This window comes from Chiloscyllium plagiosum, chromosome 7, assembly GCF_004010195.1.
Source record: "Chiloscyllium plagiosum isolate BGI_BamShark_2017 chromosome 7, ASM401019v2, whole genome shotgun sequence".
Classification (NCBI taxonomy): domain Eukaryota; kingdom Metazoa; phylum Chordata; class Chondrichthyes; order Orectolobiformes; family Hemiscylliidae; genus Chiloscyllium; species Chiloscyllium plagiosum.
Genome location: NC_057716.1, coordinates 91780012 through 91797969, shown reverse-complemented (window position 1 = coordinate 91797969; position 17958 = coordinate 91780012). Strand labels below are relative to the sequence as shown.

The 17958-nt window shown below is 41.9% G+C and overlaps 1 protein-coding gene across 4 annotated transcripts in view; it reads left to right on the top strand.

Moving 5' to 3' along the window:
- Positions 1-17958, top strand: part of ptpn4a (protein tyrosine phosphatase non-receptor type 4a) — a 343217-nt gene that overhangs the window by 132440 nt on the left and 192819 nt on the right. For 3 of the 4 annotated variants that reach the window (XM_043694229.1, XM_043694231.1, XM_043694228.1), the window contains one exon: positions 2445-2531. The exons of the other annotated variant lie outside the window; for it this stretch is intronic. In XM_043694229.1, coding sequence (XP_043550164.1) covers positions 2445-2531 — 87 coding nt within the window. The remainder of the gene's footprint in view (positions 1-2444; positions 2532-17958) is intronic. 4 annotated transcript variants of the gene reach the window in all.

The following is a 17958-nucleotide window of genomic DNA, read 5'->3' as shown; positions in this document are numbered from 1 at the left end:
ACCTAGTACATGATGTTCTCACTATCAACAAGGTCCCTTTGTTGCACTAATTATGGGGGACTTCATTATGCAGGTGGACTGGGAAAATCAGCCTGGCCTTTAATTCCAAGAAAAGGCATTTGTGGAATGTTTAGGAGATATTATTGATTGAAACACTTTGTGGTAGAGCCCCCAAGAGAACACGTAGTACTAGTGATGTGTGATGAGGCAGACTTGGTAAAGGAGCTTGTGGTGAAAGAACCCTGGAAGAGAAGTGATCTTAACATAAAATTCACCCTGCAGTTTGAGAGGGAGAAGCATCTAATATAGATGTGACAGTATTACAATTGAGTGAAAGTAGCTACAAACACGTGAGGGAAGAGCTGACCAGAATTGTTGGAAAGGGAGAATAGTAGGGAAGACGATGGAGGAACAATGGCAGGATCTTCTGGGGGTAATTGGGGAGGCACAGCAAAACTTCATCCCAAGGATGTAGAAACATACTAAAGAGAGGATGAGGCTACTGCGACTGATCAGAGAGAGAGAGGGGGGCAAGTGTGGACTGGAAAATTTGGCACAAAAAGCAGCTCTATGTTCCAGGTTATAGATGCTATAGGAAGGATAGGCGGGAGGAGGGGTTTTTGATTAGGGAAAATATGATGCCAGTATTTAGGATATTCCTGGCAGATCATCCAATGAAGTTATATGAACTGAGAACTAAGGGGCTAATTGCTTTGATGGGATTGTACTGTAGGCCCCTCAATGGTCAATGGGAAATTGAGGAACACGTATGCAGGGAGATCACAGATTTATATCAGAATATGGGGTTGTAATAGTAGGGGATAGATAGTAACTTAGACTGGGATTGCCGTAGAGTTAGGGGCTTGGGTGGCATGAATTTGTGTTTTAAAAAATAACTTTCTCAATTGATATGTAAATGTGCTACGAGCAAAAGGGTAAAACTTGACCTCTTTTGGGAAATAAGGCAAGACAAGTAACTGAGGTGTTAGCAGGAGAGCACTTTGAGACCAGTGACTTTAATTGTGCTAGTTTTAAAATAGTTATGGAAAAGGTTAGGCCTGATCTGCAAGTTAAAGCTCTAAGTTGAAGCAAAGCCAATTTTGACTGTATTGGACAGGAACTTTCAAAAGTTGATTGGGAGAGGCTGTTCACAGGTAAAGGTATGTCTGGAAAGTGGAAGGTTTTCAAAAGCAAGAGGATGAGAGTTCAGGAACAGCATGTTTCTGTTGTGAAGTGCAAGCTGGCAGGAGTAACAAACACTGGATAACTAGAGATATTGAGGCTCTGGTCAAGAAAGAGGAGGAGGCATATGTCTGATCTGCACAGCTGGGATCAAGTGAATACCTTGAGTGTAGTGGGTGCTGGAGTACACTTCAGAGGGAAATCAAGAGGGCAAAAAGGGGACATGAGAGTGTTGTCAAATAAGATTAAGGAGAATCCAAAGAGATTCTATGAGGACTGGAGGCCTGTGACAAGCAAGGATCAGTGCTGGGTCCACTACCTTTTAATCATTTACATAAATGATTTGGATGTGAATATAGAAGATATGAATAAGTTTGCAGATGATGGTGTGGTGGAGAAGGTTACTTCAGAGTACAATGAGACATTGATCAGATGGGCCAGTCGCAGAGGAATGGCAAATGGAGTTTAAGGTAAATGTGAAGTTTTGCGTTTTGAGAAGGCAAATAAGGGCAGGACTTAGAGTTAATGGTAGGGCCATGTGAAGTGTAGTTGAATAGAGAGACATGAGGTGCAGGTGTACAGTTCCTTGAATGTAGAGTCACAGGTAGACAGGGTGGTGATGAAGGCATTTGGCCCACTTGCCTTCATTAGTCTGGAATTGGGATGTCATGTTGAGGCTGTTCAGGACATTGGTCAGGCCACTTCTAAAATACCATATAAAATTCTGGTTGCCTTTCAATAGGAAGGATGTTGTTAATTTTGAAAGGGTGCAGAAAAGATGTACAAAGATGTTGCCAGGACTGGAGAGTTTGAATTATAGAGAGAAGCTGAATAAGCTGGGCTTTTTTTTTTCCCTGGAGCAATGGTGGTTGAGGGATGACCGGAAAGAGATTTATAAAATCATTCGGAGCATGGGTAGGCTGAATAGCTACGGTGTTTTTCCTGTGATGGGGGAGTCCAAAACTAGAGGGCAGAAGTTAAAGGTAAGAGGGGAAAGGTTTAAAAGGGACCTGAGGGACAACTTTTACATGCAGAGGGTGGTTTGTGTATGGAATGAGCTGTCAGAGGAAGTGGTGGAGGATGGCACAATTATAGCATTTAAAAGACATCTGAAAGTATATTTGAATAAGAATTGTTTGGAGGGATATGGGCCAAATGCTGGCAAATGTGACTAGGTCAAATTGGGATGTCTGGTTAAGGCGGACAAGTTAGACTGAAGGGTATATTTCCATGCTGTTTGACTCTGATTCTGTCATTCTAAGTATATGAAGACCAAAAGAGTGAATATGCAGAAAATAAGGCCCCTTAAAGATGACCAGACCATCTGTACGTGGAACCACAGGAGATGGGTGAGATCCGAAACAAATATTTTGCGTCCGTATTTATTGTGGAGAAAGACACAGAAGCTAGGGAACTCGGAATAAATAGTTACATCTTGAAAAGTGTCCATATTGCAGAAGAGGAGTCACTGGAGATCTAAAAATGCATAATGGTAGATAAATCCCCATGACCTGATCAAGTATATCCCAGGACATTGTGTGAAGCTAGGGAAGAAATTGCATCATCCCTGCTGTATAATCAATAGCCATGGGTGAGGTGCTGGGAGACTGGAGGGTGGCTAATGTTGTGCTGTTATTTAAGAAAAGCTGCAAGAAAAAGCCAGGGAACTGTAGACGTGAGCTGACATCAATGGTGGGTAAGTTGTTGAAGGGGATTCTGAGAGGCAGGATCTACATGCACTTGAAAAGGCAAGGATGGATTACGAATTGTCAACATGACTTTGTGTGTAGGAAATTAGGTCTTAAATTTGATTTTTTTTTAATTTGGAAGAGGTGGCCAAGAAGACAGATGAAGGCAGAGCAGTAGACATGATTGAATAGTGAGGCAGATGTAAAAGGCCAAATGACCTAATTCTGCTCCTATATGTTAAGGAGTTAAAATGGGTCTCAAACAGAAAAAAAACTATGGTGAAACAATGATTTGGAGATGCTGGTGTTGGACTGGGGTGTACAAAGTTAAAAATCACACAATGCCAGGTTATAGTCCAACAGGTTTAATTGGAAGCGCACTAGCTTTCGGAGCGTCGCTCCTTCATCAGGTGGTAGTGGAGGGCTCAATCCTAACACAGAATTTATAGCAAAAATTTACAGTGTGATGTAACTGAAATTACACATTGAAAAATTGATTGTCTGTTAAGCCTTTCATCTGGTAGAATACCATGATGGTTTCACTTCTTTCATGTGTAAATCACAAAACCTTTTTTTAAAAAGTTGCATTCTCAGGCTAGCTGTTAACAATGGTGATAGCTAGACAATATGTTGAAGGTAAAAGAGAAAATGCTGGAAAATCTCAGCAGGTCTGGCAGCATCTGTAAGGAGAGAAAAGAGCTGACGTTTCGAGAGTAACTGACCCTTTGTCAAAGCTAAAAAAGGGGGAGAAATAGGGAGGTATTTATACAAGGCTGAGAGAAGGTGAGTCATGGCTTCAGAAGCAAAGGTAGCAATAAAGCTTTTTATATATTTTTTTCACTTATTTCTTATTTCTTGATTGTTTCTCTTTCTCTCACTCCCCACTCTCTCATCACCTTTTTCTCTCCTCTTCCCCCAGTGGTTAGCACTGTTGCCTCACAGCGCCAGAGACCCGGGTTCAATTCCCGCCTCAGGCGACTGACTGTGTGGAGTTTGCACGTTCTCCCCGTGTCTGTGTGGGTTTCCTCCGGGTGCTCCAGTTTCCTCCCACAGTCCAAAAATGTGCAGGTCAGGTGAATTGGCCATGCTAAATTGCCCGTAGTGTTAGGTATAGGGGTAAATGTAGGGGTATGGGTGGGTTGCACTTCGGCGGGTCGGTGTGGACTTGTTGGGCCGAAGGGCCTGTTTCCACACTAATCTAATCTAATCTAATCATCCGCAGTAATTTGCTTTTACTATGTTGAAGGTGTTAGCCCCTGTGTTCTTTGTCTATACCATGATGTTTAGATTGATTCTAATCTAAAAAGTGTTGTTAACAGCTAACATGAATGCATGCAGTTTTTGAGCAAAGTACAATGTAACCCTGAAAGTACAAATTCACCCCACAAAATATATGGGGTGAAAATATATAGTGGTCCAGGACATTCGACCTTGGACCTTCGGGTGATCATCCTCCAAGGTGGACTTCGGGACAGGCAACAGCGAAAAGTGGCCGAGCAGAGGCTGATAGCTAAGTTCGGTACCCATAGGGAGGGCCTCAACCGGGACCTTGGGTTCATGTCACATTACGTGACTACCATTGCACTACACACACGTACACACACACTCCTGTACACACGTACACACACACACACGTACACACAGAGACACACAGACACACACACACAGACACCCACACACACCACCACATGCACCCCCTCACAGACTTGAGACACTCTGCACTCACTACATACACACACATACATTTCCTCACACACACAACCCCCAACACATGCACACACATTGTCTAGCTATCACCATTGTTAACAGCTAACCTGAGAATGCAACATTTTAAAAAATGGTTTTGTGATTTACACATGAAAGAAGTGAAACTATCATGGTATTCTACCAGATGAAAGGCTTAACAGACAATCAATTTTTCAATGTATAATTTCAGTTACATCACACTGTAAATTTTTACTATAAATTCTGTGTTAGGATTGAGCCCTCCACTACCATCTGATGAAGGAGCGACGCTCCGAAAGCTAGTGTGTTTCCAATTAAACCTGTTGGACTATAACCTGGTGTTGTATGGTGAAACAAGTTGTTCTTCTTATATTCTGTGAAGATAGAACTTAATTAACTTCACAGGAATGCTATGGGGCAAAGGATTTTGGAGTGAGCAATTGGAGGAGCATGTGAACAAAAATACTAATGGTGAAATTGACAGGACTGAGAGCTGGTATATCCCCAGGACCTGATAATTTACATCTTAGGATACTAAATGATGTTGCCGTGGAAATGCTGGATGCATTGGTTGTTATCTTGCAAAATTCTGTAGATTCTTACAGTCCAGCAGAATGGAGTGTGGCAAATATGGTCTTGGCAGCACAAAAACAAGAGGTTGCAAGAGAACCAGGAATTACACACCATTTAAGCACGAGTAGATAAAATGCTGAAGTCAAAGGATGTGTTATCAATATACATTTTTAAATAAAAAGTGATTACAAAACCACTAATGGATTTTTGAAAAGGAAAAAGCATTTGGCAAGCCTACTAGAGTTTTTTGAGGACATAACTAACAAAATAGCTGAGGGGAAACCATGGATGCTGGGTATTTGGATTTTTAGAAATCTCTTGATCAAGTCTGAAGTGTTTATAAAACCAAAGCACTTGGGAGTGGTAGCAATACACTGGCATGGATTGAGAATTCGATAGCAAATAAGAGACAGAGTTTAGGAACAAATGGGTTGTTCTAGTCCAAAAGCCATAAGATGCAGGAACATAACTTGGCTATTCAGCCTAACTAGTTTACCCTGTTATTTGATCATACATTTCTCAACCCCATTCTCCCACCTTCACTCCATAATCCTTTATCCCCATATCATTCAAGAATCTATCTATCTCTTAAATACACTCAGTGACTTGGCCTCCAGAGCCCTCTGTGGCAATGCGCTCCACAGAGTAACCATGGAGTGGAAAGTGCTGACAAGTAAGTTACTGCAGAGAACTGTGTTTGGACATCAGCTATTCACAATATATCTCAGTGATTTGAATGAGGGAGTGAGTGAGTGCATTGGAAATAATGTCTCACAAACTTGATTGAGTTTTTGTTCACTGCTTCTCACTGGCTGCTTCTTTAATGTTCATTAAATCAAATATCATTATGCAAGTTTAGGGCTATCTTGATTTACATGATTCCTCTACTGAGTGTGCTCATTGTTAGTGTTTTACATTATAGTTGAAAACAATTTATCTTTCTTTGCAGTTGTTAAGATGTGACTTTTGGTGCTAACCTTTTGTAGACACACAACAGGCCATCCGAGACTGGGTATTGCGTGATCAATAAGGAATAATTGGCATTTGAATAGTGTGCGAACTCTTAGGAAGAGTGACCATACATGATAGAATTCTTCATTAAGATAGAGTGGCATGGATGATTCTGAGACGAGAGACTTGAATCAAAATAAAGGAAACTACGATGGTATGAGTTGTGAGCTGACTGTGATAAATGTGAAGGGTCTCTTGACCTGAAACGTTAGCTCTGATTTCTCTCCACAATGTGCCAGACATGCTGAGCTTTTTCAGCAATTTCTAATTTTCTTTGTGGTAAATTGGAAACGGTACTTAAAGAGATGACCACAGATGGACAAAGGCAAGCATGGAAAGAGCGCATGAATGAATTGCAACATTATCATTCTTGTCCGGCATATAAAGACGGAAAGATGATGTAGCCATGCCTGATGAGAGAAATTGGGGACTGTATTAGATCGAAAGAACACCCATATAAATAGGCCAAAAAAGGTAGACCCTAGGATTGGGAACTGTTTACAACTCAGCAAAAGAGGACAAAGGGATTAGATTAGATTGATTAAGAGGAATGAAGTAGAGTGTGAGTACCCTTGCAAGGACCATGCAAACTGAACTTTTCAAAACTTCCCATCGGTCTGTGAAGAGAAAAAAGATCAGTGCAGCCAAATGTAGACCCCTTACAATCAGAAATGGGGGAATTTACAATGGAGAACAAAGATGGCAGACCAATTAAATGCAAATATTGGTCCATTCACAAACTAGGATACAAATAATGTCCCAAAAATGTAGGGGAATACAGGGTCGACTGAGAGGGAGAAATGGAGCAAAATTAGTAGGGGAATGGTGTCGGAGAATACAGGAGCAGGAATGTCTTGCTACAATTGTACAGGAAGACACTTAGAACTTGGTTTCATGTGACTTCTGATGTCCCACATGCCAATGTAACTTTAAAAATAACTTACTTTGCAACATTCTCTGTTATTTGAGAAAGGGAAATTTTAAACTCTGGAATATCGCTGTTGTAACCGACTTGAAAAGTTAACAGCGTCCAGCGTCTTGCTCCTGTCTTGTATCCGTATCACATGTTGCTATATGTGGGGAAAGAAAAAAGGAAACCACCTTGCTTTGTAAACACACAGTTTAGTAATTCCACACCTGATTTTAGATAATATGTTGTAAGAGCAGTATGAACTTGCTTTTAGGTTAGATATCTATTGTTGGTACTTTTAGTTACACAATTTTCACGTTGTACAGGGGAAATTGGTTAGAAGTAGTTGTAAAAATAATCATATTCAGAGTATTATTCGGTGCAATATTGTAATTTTTTATATTACTTATAAAGGTTGGAATCTTCAAGTTTAGTATATGCCTGTAACTAAATTCTGAAATTTTTAGCCTCAGTCTGATTATTTTTTTCAGCCTTTCAATTTACATAGAGATTGAACTTTTTGGTTAAGTACAAACACTAAAGAATGCTTTGAGTATGGTACAGAAAGAAACAATGCAATAGCAGTTAATAGATCAATCAAAAACGTACTTTGATTCTTTTCAACCCTTAGGATTTTATAACGTGTTTGAGAAACATGTACCGTGAATACATCTGAGAAAATATTTCACATGAGAATAATGTTTAACAATCTTGTAGGGTGCTTGCTTTGTCAGGCTCCAAGTTGATTTAACTTTTTGTTCTCACTTATTTAACTGTAGAATTTTTTTTCATTTGAGGTGTTGGGAATTAGTTATGGTTAATGTGCATACCGTAATGTCACTGTAACATTTTAGACAGTTAATGGTACCCATGGTTTCTTCATTCCATCTCATTTAAAACTTTAGGAGCTAAATTATTGCTTATTTTGCTCCCCAGTTAATTATTTATTGCTACTAGCGCCACAGTTTGAGAAATCTTCTTGACGATCAGCAAGAGGACTTGAAACTAGTGAAACATAGGAAAATCAAAATTCGAATTAATTCTCTTGTGGGCTGGTTTTTGTGTTTCTCTTTCCAGCTGTTAGTTCAACACAGAGTTACTCTGTTCAGGAAAAAAATAGCTAAACAAATATTTTAAATTTTGCAAAGCGCATTGTGTTCTTGTGTATCTACAGGTCTGTGAAAAATAAACCAGCATTTTGACCTCAATCAGTGCAATATGTACATGCAAAGTCTAAATAATCAATTCAGTGGTTTAGTCTTGGTTGCTGCTGTTACATATTTGGGTTTTAATTGTATTATACTAGAGATTGATTTGCCTATAGAATCATACAGTACAGGAGAGATCCTTTGGCCCATCACATTTGTACTGTTTATAAAACAAAACTACCTACAACTGTCCCACTTTTTCACACTAGGCCCATAGACTTGAATATTATGACACTTAGTGTTCATCCAAATATTTTTGGAAGGTTGTGTGGTTACCCACCTCAAGTAACCTCCCCAGGCCGAGTACTCCAGACACCGACTACCATCTCAGTAAAAGAAAAAAATTTTTCTCATCCCCTCAACATCCTGCCTTTCATTTTAAAAGTGTGCCTCCTTGTTCTTGATTCTTTGACTAAGGGACCAGCAGCTTTCTATCCACCCCATCCATGCACCACGTAATCTTGTACACTTCCATCAGATGTTCACTCAATCTTCTCTGATCCAATCAAAACAACCTTCGCTTAACCAATGCCTCTGCTTGGCTGAAATGCTTCTTTCCCGGAATCATCCTGATGAATGAGCTCTTCACCACCTTCAGTGCTGCTCATGCTTCTGTGTAATGTTATTTGCATGAGAGCTACAGCAGTTGACGTTGGTCAAAATGTCAAGACTATTTGAATATTTTAATTTAGAAATTACTGGCAGAACACATGATAGAAGTTATTATCAAAAGCCGGGCCTCTTTTAAGTGTCTTCGGTGCTCTTGTGCCAAGGTGGCAGGTTTTTAGTAATACATGATAAGCAATTTTTATTCAATGAGCATCACTGGCCAGGCCATTATTTGCCCATCCTTAATGACTATTTAGCAGGTGGCCTTGAACTGCACGGTGATTTGGATCGAGGTGCATCGCAATACTGTTAGGAAAGGAATTCCAGGATTTTGACCCAGATACATTGAAGGAATTGTGATTATAAATGGTCTGTGGGTTTAAGGAGAGTCAATAGGAGATGGTATTTCCATGGATCTGCCACCTTTGTCTTTCTAGGTGACAGAGATTGCATGTTTGGACGAGGTAATTGAAGGAGCCTTGGAGAGTTGCTGCATCACACTTGCTGTCACTGTGATGGATGAGGTGTTAATCCAGCGATTTTGTTTGTCCTGGGTAGTGTGAAGCTTCTTGAGTTTTGTTGGACATGCCCCTATCCATACAAGTAGAGAGTATTCCATTACAGGTAGTTTTTCTGTAACATGATGGTTGCATTCTTGTGCAACCCTGCATTATAGAAGAATTGCTCCTTAGAAACAGCACTTAACATGTTGGCGAATTAATCACTTCACAGCCAACACGCGTTTTAAACGTTTGCCTTTTAGAAAGCCTCCCTGATTTATCAATTGCGTTACACTGAATTTGCATTAATGAAACACGTGTTATAGCAGAACCATTTGTACACTCAATCTGCCTAGAGAAGAAATATATCCTTATCTCAGTGTTAAATTTACACTTGTTAATTCTGAAACTATGCCCTCTGGTCCTAGTCTATCCCGCAAGGGGGAGCATCCTCTCAGCATTTATCCTCTCGAGATCTTTAAGAATCATGTATGGTTTTATGAGAACACCTCTCATTCTTCTAAACTCCTAGGAGGTTGAACTCCCAACTTGTTTAGCCTTTGCTCACAAAACAATCCTTCCCTACTGGGAATCATCTGAGTGAACCTTCTCTGAACTGCCTGCAATTAAACAATATCTTTCTTTAAATGTTATGGCCAAAACATTTAGAATTGTGGGATTGGCGGTTAGGGCAGTTGAATGTTCCTCCTGCAGAATGTGGGAGGCCAGGGTCCCCACTAGTGTTCCAGCTGACTGCATCTGTGGAAAGTGCACCCAACTTCAGCTCCTCGACAACTGCATTAGGGAACTGGAGCTGGATGAACTTCCAATCATTTGGGAAGTGGAGGGGGGTTATTAAGAGGAGTTACAGGGAGGTAGTCACACCTCAGGTGCAAGAAAAAGGCGGATGGGTTACAGTCAGGGGATGGAGAGGGAACAGGCAGGCAGTATAGGGAATCGCTGTGACCGTTAACCTTCAAAAACAAGTTTACATTTTGGATACTGTTGGGGGTTGGGGGGTGCAACGTACCAGGAGTAAGTCATGGGGTACAGGTCTCTGGCACAGTCTGTTTGTTTCTGTTGCTCAGAAGGGAAGTGGGGAGATGAGCAGAGTATTGGGAACTTCATATTTAGGGGGACACGTAGGAGGTTCTATGGGAACATGAGAGAGACACGGTTGGTGTTGCCTCCCAGGTTGCAAGAATTCACTGGCAAACAAGAAAGTGGTTGGAAGTGTGCCTACTTCAATGCCAGGAGCATCCGGAATAAGGTAGGTGAATTTGCAGCATGGGCTGGTACCTGGGACTTCGATGTTGTGACCATTTTGGAGACATAGAGCAGGAACAGGAATGGTTGTTGCAGGTGCCAGGATTTAGATGTTTCAGTAAGAACAGAGAAGATGGTAAAAGAGGGGGAGGTGTGGCACTGTTAATCAAGGACAGTATTACGGTGGCAGAAAGGATGTTTGAGGATTTATCTACTGAGGTAGTATGTGTTGAGGTTAGAAACAGCAAAGTGGGAGGGAGTCACCTTTGTTGGGAGTTTTCTATAAGTCTCTGAGTAGTTGCAGAGATGTAAAGGAAAGGAGAGCAAAATTAATTCTGGATAGGAGCGGAGTAACAAGGTAGTTTTTATGGGGGACTTTAGCTTTCCAAATATTGACTGGAAATACTTTGGTTTGAGTACTTTAGATGGGTCAGTTTTTGTCCCAATGTGTGCAGGATGGTTTCCTGACACAGTATGTAGACAAGCCAACAAGGGCCAAGGCCACATTGGATTTGGTACTGGGTAATGAACCCAGCCAGGTGTTAGATTTGGAGGTAGGTGAGCACTTTGGTGATCGTGACCACAGTTTGATTATGTTTACTTTAGCAATGGAAAGGGATAGGTATACACCACAGGCAAGAGTTACAGCTGGGGAAAAGGCAATCATGATGCAATTAGGCAAGATTTAGGATGCTTAGGAATGGGAAGGAAACTGCAGGAGATGGGCATAATTGAAATTTGGAGCTTATTCAAGGGACAGCTACTGCGTGGCCTTGATAAGTATTTACCTGTCGGGCAGGGAGCCATGGTTTACTAAAGAAGTTGAATCTTTTGTCAAGAGGAAGAACAAAGCTTATGTTAGGATGATGCCTGAAGGCTCAGTTAGGACACTAACTGGGAGTTACAAGTTAATCAGGAAAGACCTAAAGAGAGCTAAGAAGAGCCAGGAGGGGACATGAGAAGTCGTTGGCAGATAGAATCAAGGAAAACCCTAAAGCTTTCTATCTGTATATCAGGAATAACAGAATGACGCGAGAAAGGTTAGGGCCAATCAAAGATAATAGTGGCAAGTTTTGTGTGGAGTCAGACCAGGTAGGCGAAGTGCTAAATGAATGTTTTTTGTCAGTATTCACACTGGAAAAAGATTGTTTTTGATGAGAATACTGAAGTTACAGGCCATGAGACCAGATGGGATTGAGGTTCACAAGGAGGAGGTGTTAGCAATTCTGGAAAGTGTGAAAATAAGTCCCCTGGGCCGGATGAGATTTATCCAAGGATTCCCTGGGAAGCCAGGGAGGAGATTGAAGAGTTTTTGGCTTTGATTTTTATGTCGTTGTCTACAGGAATAGTGCCAGAACACTGGAGGATAGCAAATGTTGTCTTCTTGTTCAAGAAGGAGAGTAGAGACAACCCTGGTAATTATAGACCAGTGAGCCTCGGTTCGGTTGTGGGTAAAGTGTTGGAAAAGGTTATAAGAGAGAGGATTTATAATCATCCAGAGAGGAATAATTTGATTAGGGATAGTCAATACGGTTTTGTAAAGGGTAGGTCAGGTCTCACAAACCTTACTGAGTTCTTTTGAGATGGTGACCAAACAAGTGGTTAGACAATAGGTGCAGGAGTAGGCCATTCAGCCCTTCGAGCCTGCACAGCCATTCAATATGATCATGGCTGATCATTCCTAATCAATATCCTGTTCCTGCCTTATCTCCATAACCCTTGATTCCACTATCTTTGAGAGCTCTATTCAACTCTTTCTTAAATGAATCCAGAGACCAGGTTGAGGGTAAAGCGGTTGATGTGTGTATATGGGTTTCAGTAAGGCATTTGATCAGGTTCCCCATGGTAGGTTATTGCAGAAAATTTGGAGGCGTGGGATTGAGGGTGATTTAGCAGTTTGGTTCAGAAATTGGCTAGCTTAAAGAAGATGGGGTGGTGGGGGTTGATGGGAAATATTCATCCTGGAGTTCAGTTACTAGTGTTACGCAGGGATCTGCTTTGGTCCACTGTTGTTTGTCATTTTCATAAATTACCTCGATGAGGGTTTAAAAGGATGGGTTAGAAAATTTGTGGATGGCATGAAGGTCAGTAGAGTTGTGGATAGTGCTGAAAGATTTTGCAGGTTACAGAGGGATATAGATAAGCTACAGAGCTGGGCTGAGAGGTGGCAAGTGGAGTTTACTGTGGAAAAGTGTGAGGTGATTCACTTTGGAAGGAGCAACAGGAATGCAGAGTACTGGGCTAATGGTAAGATTCTTGGTACTGTAGATAAACAGAGTGATTAGATTAGATTAGATTAGATTTCCTACAGTATGGAAATAGGCCCTTCGGCCCAACAGGTCCACACCGACCCTCTGAAGAGTAACCCACCCAGACCCAGTCCCCTAACCTATATTTACCCCTGACTAATGCACCTAACACTATGGGTAATTTAGCATGGCCAATTCACCTGACCTGCACATCTTTGGATTGTAGGAGGAAACCGGAGCACCCAGAGGAAACCAATTTAGATGTGAGGAGAATGTGCAAACTCCACACACCGTTGCTTGAGGTGGGATTGGAACCCGGGTTCCTAGTGCTGTGAGGCAGCAGTGCTAATCACTGAGCCGCTGTGCTGCCCCAGACACACTGTCTGTGTACGTCGATCCCTGAAATTTGCCACCCAGGTTGATAGGGTTGATACGGTTGATAATAAGGCATATGGTGTGTTAGCTTTTCTTGGTAGAGAGATTGCGTTTCGGGGCTATGAGGTCATGAAGGAGCTATATAAAACTCTGGTGTGGCGATCACATACAGTTCTGGTTACCGCATTACAGGGAGAACGTGGAAGCTTTGGAAAGGGTGCAGATGAGATTTACTAGGATGCTGCCTGGCATGGAGGCAAGGAATTCTGAGAGAAGGCTGAGGGACTTGAGGTTGTTTTCATTAGAGAGAAGGTTGAGAGGTGACTTAATCGAGTCGTAGAAGATAATTGGAGGGTTAGGTAGTGTGGACAGTGAGAGCCTTTTTCCTCGGATGGTGATGGCTAGCATGAGGAGACATAGTTTTAAATTGAGGAGTGTTAAATATAGGTCAGATGTCAGAAATTGTTTCTTTACTCTGAGTAATAGGGGCGTGGAACACCCTGCCTGCAACAGTAGTAGACTCGCCAACTTTAAGGGCATTTAAATGGGCATTGGATAAACATATGGATGAAAATTGAATAGTGTAGGATAGATAGGCTTCAGATCGGTTCCACAGGTCAGCTCAGCATCATGGGCCATAGGGCCTATACTGCGCTGTAATGATCTATCTACGAAAACTGGTCTCTCGTGATGGTACTTAATTCCTCCCCAGTATACTTTAGTATGAAAGGAATGTTTAAAATATCTTGCACTTAAAGACTGATGCAAAGTATCTGTTTAACTCCTTTGCCACTTCTTCAGTAATCCAGATGCAATCCCATCAGCACCTGTACAGTTGCAGTTAGATTTCCCTGCCTTTATATTCCAACTCCTTTTGAAATATGCACCAATATTCCATTAGCCTTCCTGATTACTTTGTGTGTATATGCCAGCTTTCTGTGCCCAAGTACCCCAAATCTGTGGTGCAGATTTCTGCAGCTTTTCTCCATTTAAATAAAAATGTGTTCTTTTGTTCGCCTTCTAAAATGAACGATTTCACATTTTCCCACATTGTACTCCAACCCTGGTCAATTTTTATTTAACCATATTAGAAAGAACAAATTCTGATAATTACCACATTGCTGTTTGAGGTTTTGCTGAGTGCTGATTGGCTACTGACAGGTCCCTGAAAGAGACAACATCGTTGGATAAGGTGGTTAAGATTGCATACAACATGCTTGCCTTCATCGGCAGGGCATTGAATAAAAAAGTTGGCAAGTTACATTACACCTGAACAAAGCTTTAATACAACCACTTTTGGAATATTGCGTGCAGTTTATGCTTTGGAGGGTATGCAGAGAAGATTCACCAGGGTGTTGCCTGGTATGAAGGGTTTTAGTTTTGAGGAGAGGTTGGATAAGGCTGCGCCCACAAGCTCATCTCCCGCCTAACGGAAACAACTTCCCAGCGTGCACCCGTTCTAAGCCATGCATTATCTTGTAAGTTTCTATTAGAGCTCCCCTCAACCCTTCTAAACTATAATGAATTCAATCCCAGGATCCTCAGCCGTTCATCGTATGTTAGGCTTACCATTCCAGGGATCAACCGTGTGAATCTCTGCTAGTCACGCTCCAGTGTCAGTATGTCCTTGAGGTGTGGGATCGAAAATTGGACACAGTATTCTAAATGGGGCCTAACGAGAGCTTTATAAAGTCTCAAGCACATCGCTGCTTTTATACTCCAACCCTCTTGAGATAAATGTCAAGATAAATGAGGTAAATGGTAGCTCGAGAGCGAATAGGGCTCCTCAAAGATCAGCAAGGCAGCCTTTGTGTGGAGATGGAGGAGATACTAAATGAGTATTTTGCATAAGTGTTTACTGCAGAGAAGGACATGGAAGATATAGAATGTGGGGAAATTGATGGTGACATCTTGAAAAATAGGCGGAGATGGGTACTGCAGATGCTGGAGATTAGAGTCAAGATTAGAGTGGTGCTGGAAAAGCACAGCAGATCAGGCAGCATCTGAGGAGTAGGAAAATCGTTGTTTCGGGCAAAAGGCCTTCATCAGGAAAAATGTCCATATTACACAGCAGAAAGTGCTGGATGTCTTGAAACGCATAAAGGTGGATAAATACCCAGGACCTGATCAGCTGTGGGAAGCTAGGAAAATGATTGCTAGGCCCCTTGCTGAGATATTTGTATCGTTGATAGTCACAAGTGAGGTGCCAGAAGACTGGAGGTTAGCTAACATGGTACCATTATTTAAGAAAGGTGATAACAACTTGCCAGGGAACTGTAGACCGGTGAGCCTGATGTCAGTGGTGGGCAAGTTGTTGGAGGGAATCCTGAGGGACAGGAGTTACACGTTTTTGGAAAGGCAATGGCTGATTAGGGATTGCCAACATGGCTTTGTGCGTGGGAAATCATGTCTCATGGAAAAAGTAACAAAGAGAAATAATGAGGGCAGAGCAGTGGGTGTGTTATATATAGACCTCAGTAAGGCATTCGACAAGTCTCCGCATGGGAGACTGGTCAGTAAGGTTGGATCTCTTAGAATACAGGGAGAACGAGCCATTTGGATACAGAACTGGCTCAAAAGGTAGAAGAACAGAAGGTGGTGGTGGAGGGTTGTTTTTCAAACTGGAGGCCTGTGACCAGTGGAGTGCCACAAGGATCAGTGCTGTGTCCACTACTTTTTATCACTTAAATGATTTGGATGTGAGCATAGTAGGTATTGTTAGTAAGTTTGCAGATGACAGCAAAATTGGAGGTGTAGTGGACAGTGAAGGAGGTTACCTCAGATTACAACGGGATCTTGATCAAATGGGCCATGGGCTGAGGAGTGGCAGATAGAGTTTAATTCAGATAAATGTGTGATGCTGCATTTTGGGAAAGCAAATCTTCGCAGGACTTATATACTTAATGGTAAGGTCCTTGGGAGTGTTGCTAAACAAAGAGACCTTGGAGTGCAGGTTCATAGCTCCTTGAAAATAGAGTCGCGGGTGGATAGGATAGTGAAGAAGGCATTTGGTATGTTTTCCTTTATTGGTCAGAGTATTGAGTACAGGAGTTGGGAGGTCATGTGGTTGTACAGGATGTTGATTTTTGGAATAGTGTGTGCAATTCTGGTCTCCTTCCTATCGGAAGAATGTTGTGAAACTTGAAAGGGTTCAGAAAAGATTTACATGGATCTTGCCATGGTTGGAGGATTTGAGCTATTGGAAGAGGCTGAATAGACTGGGGTTGTTCTCCCTGGAGCATTGAAGGCTGAAGGGTGACTTCACAGAGGTTTATAAAATCTTGAGGGGCATGGATAGAATAAATAGACAAAGTCTTTTCCCTGGGATGGGGGAGTCTAGAACTAGAGGGCATAGGTTTAGGGTGAGAGGGGAAAGATCTCAAAGAGACCTAAGCGGTAACATTTTCAGAGGGTGTTGCGTGTGTGGAATGGGCTGCCAGAGGAAGTGGTAGAGGCTGGTACAATTGCAACATTTAAAAGGCATCTGGATGAGTATATGAATAGGAAGTCTTTGTAAGGATATGGGCCAAGTGCTGGCAAATGGGACTTGGTTAGGTTGGGATATCTGGTCGGCATGGACGAATTGGATTGAAGGGTCTGTTTCCGTGCTGTATGTTTCTATGACTCTAAACTTGGATTGTCTTCACTGGAAACATGGTGACTGACCTATATATCTTCAAAATTAGGAGAGGCATAGATAGGATTGATTGTCAGAGGCACTTTCCCAGGAGAAATCTTTTTGTACAGAGGGTGGTGGGTTCCTGAAATGCACTGCCAGTAGAGGTTATGGAAGAAGGCATGTTAGCAATATTTAGGATAGATCGTATAGACACATGAATGGGCTGGAGGGCTTGTTCCTGTGCTGTACTGAATTGTATTTACCAGTGACTATGTTTCAGAAGTATTTCATTGGCTGTAAAGCACTTTGAAATGTCATGGTGAAAGATGCTACATAAATGTGCATGTCTGTACTTGGCAAAATTTCTTATTGAAGAACATATCCAAATGTCTTTTAAACCTTGTAACTATACCCACATCCAACACTTCCTTTGGAAGTCCATTCCAATCAAGAACCACTCTTTGCAAAAAGCATTATGCCCCCAATCTTGAAATCCGCCATGCTAGGGAAAAAAACATCTGCCATTTACCTTATCTATACCTCTCATGATTTTATCAACCTGTATAAACTAACCCCTAAACCTCCTACGTTCCAGTGAAAAAAGTCACAGTCTCTCTTTATACCTCAAACCGTCCATTCCCAGCAACATCCTGGGAATTGTTTTCTGAACCCCCTCGTTCAATAGTATCCTTCCTAGAACGGTGACAGAACTGGACTCAGTACTCGGAAGAGGCCTCACCAAATCCTGTACAACCTCAACATGATGTCCCAACTTCTGTACTCAAAAGTCTGAGCAATGAAGGCAAGCATGCTAAACGCCGCCTTAATCAGTTCAGGCAGCATCCAAGGAGCTTCGAAATCGACGTTTCGGGCAAAAACCCTTCATCAGGAATAAAGGCAGTGAGCGTGAAGCGTGGAGAGATAAGCTAGAGGAGGGTGGGGGTGGGGAGAAAGTAGCATAGAGTACAATGGGTGAGTGGAGGAGGGGATGAAGGTGATAGATCAGGGAGGAGAGGATGGAGTGGATAGGTGGAAAAGGAGAT